Source organism: Loxodonta africana, chromosome 10, assembly GCF_030014295.1.
Source record: "Loxodonta africana isolate mLoxAfr1 chromosome 10, mLoxAfr1.hap2, whole genome shotgun sequence".
NCBI lineage: Eukaryota > Metazoa > Chordata > Mammalia > Proboscidea > Elephantidae > Loxodonta > Loxodonta africana.
Genome location: NC_087351.1, coordinates 35,169,092 through 35,179,490, shown reverse-complemented (window position 1 = coordinate 35,179,490; position 10,399 = coordinate 35,169,092). Strand labels below are relative to the sequence as shown.

The following is a 10,399-nucleotide window of genomic DNA, read 5'->3' as shown; positions in this document are numbered from 1 at the left end:
CCAATGAAAACTCTATAAATCGCAATGACCTAATATCATTGTTCACAGGGTCCCCATTGTTGCTGGGTGGAAAGCCCAGGTTTTATTTGGTGCGACCCGTCTCAGCCAATAAACAAGAGACCAAAGTGGAAGATCAGAAAGGTGTTTGTGATGGATTGAATTGTATTCCCCAAAAAATATGTGTTAACTTGGTTAGGCCATGATTTCCAGTATTGTGTGGTTGTCCTCCATTTTGTGATTGTAATTGTATGTTAAGAGGATTAGGGTGGGATTGTAACACCACCTTTACTCAGGTCACCTCCCTGATCCAAGGTAAAGGGAGTTTCCCTGGGGTGTGGCCTGCACCACCTTTTCTCTCTCAAGCGGTAAAAAGAAAGGGAAGCAAGCAGAGAGTTGGGGACCTCATACTACCAAGAATGAAGAACCAGGAACAGAGCACGTCCTTTGGACCCAGGGTTCCTGTGCCTGAGAAGCTCCTGGACCAGGGGAAGTTTGAGGACAAGGAATGTTCCTCAGGAGCCCAAAGGGAGAGAAAGCCGTCCCCTGGAGCTGACACCCTGAATTTGGACTTTTAGCCTACTTTACTGTGAGGACATTTCTCTTTGTTAAAGCCATCCACTTGTGGTATTTCTGTTATAGCAGCACTAGGTGACTAAGACAATGCTTTTATTTCATTGCGCAAGGAAAGGGACAGTTGGGGCTGCTGCTGCCAAGGCTGCTTAGTGAGGGTAAGAGGGAGGATTACTTTTTTGGGGTTTACAAGCAGGAAGTTCATACACGTTACATCAGCAACACTCTTAATCATACTACACAGGCACGATGGGGTTTACATATAACTTCATGCATCGCTTGTTCAGAAAATGGCAGTTAAACACCATCCAGAGGCGAGGAAGTTACTATGTATGAGGTACTTAATGAGCTAAAAGATTATCCTGAATGTCAACATGGTGCCTAAACCTGTTTCTGCCAATTTCCTCTAGTTTTGGGCAGCAGTTAAGGAAAGGGGAAAAGCTACAGTGTGTCAAGCATGCTGCTTGAGGTAGTGGAATTTTCCAAAGCCTGGGGACCTGTCCTACCACGAGTTGGGGGTTGACTCCACTGCAGCTAACAACAATCACAAGGAGAAGTGGAGAGGGAATAGTGCCATTCACTACCATACCAAAAACTCCATTGCCATCAAGTCGATTCTGACTCTTAGGGACTCTCTAGGACAGAGTATAACTGTCCCATGGAGTTTCCAGGCTGGTGGATTTGAACTGCTGACCTTTCGGTTAGAGCTGAGCTCTTTTTAACCACTGTGCCACCAGGGCTCCATTCTCTACATTAAAAAAAAAAAAATTAGGAAACATAAAAGGCCAAAGTTTAGATGGGATGGAGGAGGGGAGACCATGATACCTTTCTGATATTTGGAGTTTGAGGTGTCTCTGCGACATCCAGGTAATATCCACAGGCTTCTGAATATGTATGGTATGTACATACTGTACCCGTTGCCATCATGTTGATTCCGACTCATAGCGACCCTACAGGACAGAGTAGAACTGCCCCATAGAGTTTCTAAGGAGCGCCTGGTGGATTTAAACTGCCAACCTTTTGGTTAGCAGCCGTAGCACTTAACCACTACGCCACATATTATTATTAAAGCTGCATCAGGGCCGCAGATATAAATTTAGGTGTCATCAGTTTACAGGCAGTAATCAAAACCATGAGTTTGGACGAAGTCACCCTGAGAAATTGTGGGGTGAGTTTTCCATGGACCAAGGTCAGAGCTCTAGGGTGCTCCAACTGCAAGCAGTTGAAGGCTCAGATTTGTTAACGTTCTCCTGAGAACGGTGTGTGAAGTTAGAAAAGGGTGAGGAAAGGGCCCTGGAAATCACCGATATTTAAGGGAGGAGATGAACAAATAAGAGATGGGCAATGGCTACAACCAATGACTGCCCTGACAGAACACAACAGAGAACTCCCGAGGGATGAGAGCAGTGGTATGCAGACCCCAAATTCTCATAAAAAATGATCAGACTTAATGGTCTGACTGAAACTAGAAGGACCCTAGAGGTCATGGTCCCCAGACCCTCTGTTAGCCCAAGACAGGAACCATTCCCAAAGCCAACTCTTCAGACTGGGATTGGACTGGACTATGGGGATAGAAAATGATACTGGTGAAGAGTGAGCTTCCTGGATCAAGTAGACACATGAGACTATGTGGGCAGCTCCGGTCTGGAGGAGAGATGAGAGGGCACAGGGGGTCAGGGGCTGGCCGAATGGACAGGAAAACAGAGAGTGGAAAGGAGTAAGCTCTCATTAGGGGGAGAGCAACTAGGAGCATACATCAAGGCGTATATAAATTTTTGTATGAGAGACTGACTTGATTTGTAAACTTTCACTTAAAGACCAAAAAAATTTTTTAAAACAGAGAGAGACGGGCAAAAGTGTAGAAGTCAGGTCAGGAGTATCAGGTAGAAGGTAGTCACTAGCGTCAAATGCCACCGAAGTCAAGAAAGATAAGAACAGGAAACTCCATCCCTTAGCTTTAACAACTAGGCGGTGGCCAGTGCAACCAGGCTGCAATCAGTGGAGTGGTGGGGGTGCGAGTTTTCCAGTTGTTGAAGAAACCTCTTCAACCGGTTTGCAACTCGACCGGACAGGGATCACAGCCCTCTGACCCTCCTTCTGGGTTCGCTGATTTCACAAAAAAAGAAGGGGAGGGGGGAGGCGTGCACAGTCGCGCATGCGCACTCGTAAACACACCACAGGGCCGGAGGAACTTTGCGTTTCCGCAGAGCACGGCACAGAACACTCGCGCACGCGCCTCTCAACCCAGCTTACTTTGCCGCAGGCCCCGCCCCTAGCCTGCAGAGGGCGCTGAACTTGAGAGCTCGGGGATTTGGGACCGCTCTAGCCCGATCCCTGCCTCGGTGGTGGGCGCTGCAGCTCTTCGTCCCCCACGCCTCCTCCCAGCACAGGTGGGTCCGCCCGCGGCGGGCGGGAGTGCCTCAGAGCCGTGGGGCGGGCGGGTAATAGCGGCCTCCCGGGGCAGAGAGGGCCCCATCGCCTAAGTGCCACCGCTTGGGCTTCAGCGGATCTGGCTATGGCCAGGGCCGTGCGGGCGGAAATCCAAGTCCAGGTGGGCGCCTCCTTCTAGACGTGCAGTACCTATTCCGGGATTCCTTTACACCCTGCGGGTCTCCGCCCAGGCCGCGTATGGCTTCGGGGCGGGGGTGGGGTGAGGGGGCCAGCTGGGGGAGGAGCCAGTAGGGGCGGGGCTCGCGTGATTGACACCCTCTCTGCCCAGGCTTCACTGGTGATCGCTGGACCCCTCCCTGTCCTGAACCCTGAGCCGGCACCATGGTGAGAACCCTGAGCCCCGCCCCTCACTCTGCATGCCCACGCCCACGCCCTCGCCCTGCGTTGCCTTGCTTCAGGTGCTTGGGTCCCCCCACTGGGGGGTTCCGTGGGTCTGCCCGTGCAAGGACAGCCTGCACCCTTCCAACTCACCCATCCTTGTAGCACGGGCGACTGAAGGTGAAGACATCGGAAGAGCAGGCTGAGGCCAAAAGGCTAGAGCGGGAGCAGAAGCTGAAGCTATACCTGTCAGCCACCCAAGCTGTCTTCCAGAAGGTGGGGCCCTCAGAGGTAGCCCATCCCCCAGGTGGCTCCCTTAATATAGTACAGAGACCAAGAGTCAGGCTGTTTGGATCCAAATCTGGGTTCTATCATTAGCTATATCACTAGCTGTGTTGCCTTGGGCAAGTTACTGCATCTCTATGGGTCTCAGTTTGCATTGCACATCTGTAAAATGAAACTAATGTGCCTACTATGTAAGCCTGTTGTGAAGATTAAATGAGAGAATACATGTAAAGTTCTATGCATAATACCTGTCACATACTGTGGGACTCAGAATATTTGGTAATTCTGTTTATGATATTTAACCGTGTGGTTGGAGGATGATATGATTTCTGACCCTGTTACTTACCTGCTCAGCGCCAGGCTGGCGAGCTGGATGAATCAGTGCTGGAACTGACAAGCCAGATTCTGGGAGCCAACCCCGACTTTGCCACCCTCTGGAACTGCCGGCGAGAGGTGCTCCAGCAGCTGGAGACCCAGAAGTGCGTAGAGGTTCAGGGCCACAGGAAGATCTCCCTTCCTAGCCCTGGCTCCACCCCTGCCCTGCCTGAGTTCAGGGATGGAGAAAGAATGGGGCAGCCAGGGGCATAGGAAGGGGCAGTGCAGGTCTGGGTGCAGGCTGATGGGGTGAGTTGAGGTTGGGTGTTGGAGGGCCCTGACCTCCCTGCCCATTGGGTGCAGGTCCCCAGAGGAGCTGGCTGCTCTGGTGAAAGCAGAGCTGGGCTTCCTGGAGAGCTGCCTGCGTGTGAACCCCAAGTCCTACGGCACCTGGCACCATCGCTGCTGGCTGCTGAGCCGCCTACCGGAGCCCAACTGGGCCCGGGAGCTGGAGCTGTGTGCCCGCTTCCTCGAGGTCGATGAGCGGAACTGTACGTGCCTTCAGATTCTGTGCCCACACCCCTCACCTGCCCCGCATCCTGGTATTGGGGCTTCAGTCAGGCCCAGTTTGGGGAGGGATGTCCAAAAGGGTTCACTGAGCTGATGGCAAAGGGATGACAGCTAAATACATCTTCTGTGGAGTGTGTAGAGGTGTTTCTCGGAGTGCAGCCAGGGAGCGCTCCATGCCCTTCTTCTGAGGTGTGCTGTTTCCTGCCCTGCCCAGTTCACTGCTGGGACTACCGTCGGTTTGTGGCTGCACAGGCAGCTGTGCCCCCCGCAGAGGAATTGGCCTTCACTGATAGCCTCATCACCCGAAACTTCTCCAACTACTCCTCCTGGCATTACCGCTCCTGCCTCTTGCCCCAGTTGCACCCCCAGCCGGACTCTGGGCCACAGGATCGCCTGCCCGAGGATGTGCTGCTCAAAGGTGAGCAAGGTCAGGGGTTCTGGAGAGGGCCAGCCACTGCTCTGCATCCGCCATTCCCACCCTGGCCCTGTTCCTGGACCTGTCAGTCTTGTTCATTGAGCATCTACTTCGTGCCTGGCTCTGGGATACATAAGATTGAGTCCTGGCTATAGGGAGTTCGGCTGTCGACGGGGCAGATAAAACTGGCATATGCATTCGCTGTGCAAGGCCAGCATATAAGTGAGACTGAGGGCTGGAGGTACTGCAGGGAGAGGGCATGCAGAGTGGGGGTGCTGGGGTGACCAGAAGCCTGCCAGAGTCCTGACCACATCCCATGTCCCTCTTTGGCCCCCGCAGAGCTGGAACTGGTACAGAATGCCTTCTTCACTGACCCCAATGATCAGAGTGCCTGGTTCTATCACCGCTGGCTCCTGGGCCGAGGTGAGCAATAGGGGAAGAGGCTGGGTGTTTAGGGCTTGGAAGGCATGGAAGAGGATTTAAGGAGACCTGAGGCTGTCTCTCTCGCTAGCTGACCCCCAGGATGCTCTGCGCTGCCTGCACGTGAGCCGGGACGAGGCCTGTCTGACTGTCTCCTTCTCTCGGCCCCTCCTAGTGAGTCCTGCAGCTTTTGCCAGGGAACAGTGTGGGGTTGTGGGCCTGGCACTGTTTGGGCCGACAGGTCTCCCTTTGTCCCCGGCCAGGTGAGCTCTGGGATGGAGACCTTGCTGCTCATGGTTGATGGGTCGCCCCTGGCTGTGGAGTGGAGGACCCCAGATGGCAGGAACCGGCCCAACCACGTCTGGGTATCCCAGGATTGGTGGGGCAGAAGTGGAGGGCCAGGGTGGGGCTAGGGTGGGACAGTCAGAAAAGTGGTGAGGCCAGGGTATCTCCTTGACCCATTGCTTCCAGCTCTGTGACCTACCTGCTGCCTCCCTCAACGACCAGTTGCCCCAACATATGTTTTGTGTCATTTGGATGGCAGGCGATGCTCAGAAGGAGTGTGTGCTGTTAAAAGGTGATGCACCCTGCAGCCTCCACCCCCTGCAGCAGCCCCCATCCCTCCCCTCCTCTCATGAGTGTTCCTGCCTCCTGCTCTTTCCTTCAGGCCGCCAGGAGGGCTGGTGCCGGGACTCAGCCACGGATGAGCAGCTATTCAGGTAATGACAGGCAGCACACAGACAAGGAGAGGGCACTGGACTCTGGGTATCAGGCGACTGGGGCAAGAGGCTTGGGGCTTGGGGAGATGGTCTCAGACCCAACACTGGGTACTACCAGTACCCTAGGACTGTGGGCATTGCCCTCCCCACCCTGACCGCCCTCAGGTGTGAGCTGTCAGTAGAGAAGTCTACAGTGCTACAGTCTGAACTTGAATCCTGCAAGGAGCTACAGGAGCTGGAGCCTGAGAACAAATGTGAGGCCCCATTCCCTGATCCCCTGCTCTCCAGAGCCCCCCTGAGGAGGCCCCTTTCTGGGGTGGCTCTTGGGGAGAGTATGAAGTGTAGGGGGAGGATGAGGAGCAGAGGGATTTAGGAGAGAGCCTCCTTTGCCCACCCTCTCCCCAGGGTGCCTCCTCACCATCATCCTACTGATGCGGGCGCTGGACCCCCTACTGTATGAGAAGGAGACACTGCAGTACTTCCAGACCCTCAAGGTAAGTTGGGCCTTGGGGAATAGGCAAGGGGACCCAGTAAGCAGGGAGAAAGACAGCTGGTGTGCAAACCTTGCCCGCCCCACCCCCGTCAGGCCGTGGACCCAATGCGGGCTGCGTACCTGGACGACCTGCGCAGCAAGTTCCTGCTGGAGAACAGCGTGCTCAAGATGGAGTACGCTGAGGTGCGCGTGCTACACCTGGCTCACAAGGTATCGACTCTCACACACGCCTTCCACTGGGCCCTCTGCCCACGTCTCGCCCCTTTCCCTCATGGCCTGGCCACGTGCTGTCTGGCCTCACCATGCTCCTGACTTCCTTCAGTCTCTGGTGCCTTCCTGGGCATTTCCTCCCAACCAAGATTGAATTCATCATCCTCCATCAAGCCTACTGCTCTTCCAGACCTTGCTTTCTGTAACTTGCCCCATCATTCTTCTTGTTTCTTCTTGCCCCAATTTCAAATCCTGAGTCACCAGGGCCTCTTCACACTGCCCCTTCCAGTGGGCCAGTCACAGGTTCATTCTTCCTTGAGAGTGACCCCTCAGCCCTTCTCCAGCCCTTTCCCATGCTTCTCACCCTGGAGCAAGCCCAACACCTAAAGCCCAGATGATTTCCAGAGGTTTCTGACAAGCTTTCCAGACTCATTTTCTCTCTGTTCTCAGGTCTTCCCAATCAGTCTTCCTAACACCAGTTTTATCACATGACTGCAGCCCACCTCTACTCCCACCAGATGGATCCCCCAGACTCACCAGCCCACTCCTGTCTATGTCTTTGTTTACCCCAGTGCCCTCCCCCATCCTCTGTACCTTCCCCTACTCCAGGCTGCCTTCTCCCATCCACTGCCCCGGCCACCCTCCAGCACTCACTGTCCCATGTCCTTGGCACCTAGCAGATACCACCTGCTTCCCACCTGCCTGCACCTTCTCCTCAGCTGGGGTCTCTGTGGGGCCCAGAGAGCAAGTACCTAACAAACAATGGCTGAGGGCCCTACCCCAGGTCTCATTGGGTGTCTCATCTACCCTCTCCTCAGGACCTCACAGTCCTCTGCCACCTGGAGCAGCTACTCTTGGTCACTCACCTTGACCTGTCACACAATCGTCTCCGAGCCCTGCCCTCTGCCCTGGCCGCCCTGCGCTGCCTCGAGGTAAAGCACTTATGCCTCCATTGCTGTCTAGGTGGTCTTCTCCCCCTTCTTCCATTTCAGAAGTCTGCCTACTTTACAAACAGAGGTCCAGAACCTCCCAGCCCACAGGTGGCCACTTCTTTTCCTCCCACCCCCATCTCCATCACCCAGCCTGACCCCTTGAGCCCTTTCATATACTGTAAGCTGATCACCTGCAGTTGCTTTTACCAGTCCCAGGCTGGCAGCTGCCTGCTCTGCCTTGTGCTACCCTGCTCTCCTGGCTCCCCAGGTGCTACAAGTCGACGATAACGACATAGAGTCTCTGGATGGTGTCACTAACCTGCCCCGGCTGCGAGAGCTCTTACTGTGTAGCAACCGTATCCTTCCTCCTCGTGCCTTTCAGACAGCAGGGAGGGTGGGGTGCTCTTACTGTGAGACAACCATATCCTTCCTTCTGGGTGCCTTTCAGACAGCAAGCAGGGCCCAGGGAGCAGGGGCTGTGGCCATCTAAGCCGAGGAGAGGCTTGCCTGGGGGCTGGATGGAGCCGTCGTTGACTGGCACTCATGGATTCTGCAGGGCGGATGTGATTTCCAGAGCCCACCAACAGTCTACAGTTCAGGGAGTTTCATATTTTTTAAAAATCTAGATTTCTGATTCTGCTAAAATGTAGAAGTTAAAGCAACGCCTGCATTTCCACTTGGCAGTCCTTGGCCATTGTTGAGTAGTGGGTGCCTCTTGAGACTAGGTTAGCTTTCCACTTTGCCACAGTCTCCACCACTCCTCCTTGGACCACACCCTGCCTGCTTCATGTACTCCCTGCCTTACTCCTGTAGCCAGGTTTTTGCAATCTCTGCCCAGAACCTTACTCCCCCCGGGGAGGCATGTGAGATGCCCATGACACAGACTTCCAGGCAGCAGCCCCCAAGCTCTTGAGGAAAAACGTTGATGGGCATGCAAGAGCTGTGGTTGGGAGGTAGCCTGCCAAGTTTTTCTTGACTCTCCCTCCTGCACAAGGCCTGCGGCAGCCCACAGCACTCCAGTCACTTGCCTCTTGTCCCAGACTGGTCCTCCTCAACCTGCAGGGCAACCCCCTGTGCCAAGCAGTGGGCATCTCGGAACAGCTGGCCGAACTGCTGCCTTTAGTGAGCAGCATCCTCATCTAAGTGGATGTCCCCCACCCTTGCCCTTAACTTATTTGGACTAAATAAAGAACGGAGAAAGCGCCTCGGTTCGCCTACCTGCTGCTCTGCCACCACCGCCAGTACTGCCTTGTCTGCTGGGAAAGGAGAGGGAAAGAGACTCGAGGTGTGTCTGCTCACCCTCTCTGCTCTCATTTTATGCTCTCCAGCCTCTTTCCTATCATGGATGACCGAAGCCTCAGTGTTCGGGACAGAGTTCAGGGCTAGGACTGGCCTTGAGTTCACCTTCTGGTTTGGGGCTCTGCTGGGTCCAGGTTCCAGATTGGGATTGAGATCAGGCTTGGGTTCAGGTTCAGAGATAAAAAAAATCAGCTGTCAGTCTCACCACCTGGAGGGGATGATGAAAGGCTTCCCTATGACCCTGCCGATTCACCAGAGCTGAGAAGGCTGGGGTGTTCTATGTTCCCGGGAGGAGTAGCACTGGGCTTTCTTGCTCCTCCCTGTTATAACAACAGATCTATCCCCATAAATAGCATTCTTTGGTTGAAGAACCATGGAAAATATTTGATCCTCACAAGAGGTTAGGCATGAGATTATTACCCCATTGTACTGATGAGGAAACTGCTGTTAGGACTTGCACAAAGTTGCTGACTTAAATGCTGGAGCCAAAGTTATCCCTACACCTCTGTCTAGGGATTCTAGAGTCAGCTCTTGCTTCTGTACTATATGGAATGGTTGGGTCAGAGGCCTGGCCTTAGCAGCCTGAGGTACTGAGTTGAGTTTCTGCTCCCACGGCACCCCCCAGCATGCAAGTGCATGAATTCACATGCACGCGCGCGCGCACACACACACATCCTGTCCTGACTTGACACCGGGGCCCCCTGGAGGGAGGAAAGAGGGGTGGCCAGGGACAGGTTATCCAATAAGCCAGGTAACCACGTGCCTAGGACATTAATGAAACAGGGATACCAGTTGTCCAAAGCAAAGACCCACGAATGCCAAGCAGATAGGCCACTTTTGCGTTCAGTTGCTAATATAGTCACTTTTAAAAAGTTACATCGTGGATAGCTAAGGTACACATACATATATGTATATATGTAACAGGAGCCCCAGTGGAGCAGTGATTAAGAGCTCAGCTCCTAACCAAAAGGTTGGCAGTTCGAATTCACCAGCTGTTCCATGGGAGAAAGATGGGGCAGTCCACTTCCTTGGAAAGCCTATGAGGGCAGTTCTACTCTGTTCTACAGAATTGATATCAGTCAGAATCCACTCAAAGACAACGGAAAAGAGTGGAATATATTTAACATATATGTCATTAGAATGCATGAGTAAGCAGAGGAGGGGGCACTACAGATTATCAATGCTTAGGGCCCTGCATGCCTTAATCCTGCCCTGGGAGGGAGTCAGGGCACTGAGTCAAACCTCACTGGGTGGGGGAAAGAGACTGCCAAAGGCATTTTCCTCCTTAGGGAATCTGCCTGCCCCACGTGTGCTAATCAGATACTCAGGGCCCTTCCCATATCCGTAGTGTTGTACAAACAGCCCCTCCACGAAGCTCTTTGGCAGACCTGCCTCACACCTG

The 10,399-nt window shown here is 53.8% G+C and overlaps 1 protein-coding gene across 3 annotated transcripts; it reads left to right on the top strand.

Annotated features, from left to right (window-relative positions):
• The first annotated feature begins 2,790 nt into the window (after positions 1–2,790).
• On the top strand, positions 2,791–8,923 carry RABGGTA (Rab geranylgeranyltransferase subunit alpha). 3 transcript variants are annotated; one of them, XM_064292342.1, is made up of 17 exons: positions 2,791–2,960; positions 3,290–3,345; positions 3,505–3,615; positions 3,979–4,103; positions 4,303–4,490; positions 4,724–4,927; positions 5,264–5,347; positions 5,436–5,518; positions 5,608–5,709; positions 5,816–5,921; positions 6,012–6,063; positions 6,229–6,317; positions 6,469–6,557; positions 6,650–6,739; positions 7,585–7,698; positions 7,967–8,054; positions 8,693–8,923. In XM_064292342.1, the coding sequence occupies exons 2-17, from the start codon at positions 3,343–3,345 to the stop codon at positions 8,839–8,841; spliced, it is 1,677 nt and encodes a 558-aa protein (XP_064148412.1). In that variant the 5' UTR covers positions 2,791–2,960; positions 3,290–3,342; the 3' UTR covers positions 8,842–8,923. The 3 variants fall into 3 exon arrangements, with proteins under 3 accessions (XP_064148412.1, XP_010598847.1, XP_010598848.1); XM_010600545.3 differs by having other exon boundaries at positions 2,793–2,960; positions 6,650–6,766; XM_010600546.3 differs by lacking the exon at positions 2,791–2,960 and adding an exon at positions 2,985–3,121 and having other exon boundaries at positions 6,650–6,766.
• The last annotated feature ends 1,476 nt before the right edge of the window (positions 8,924–10,399 follow it).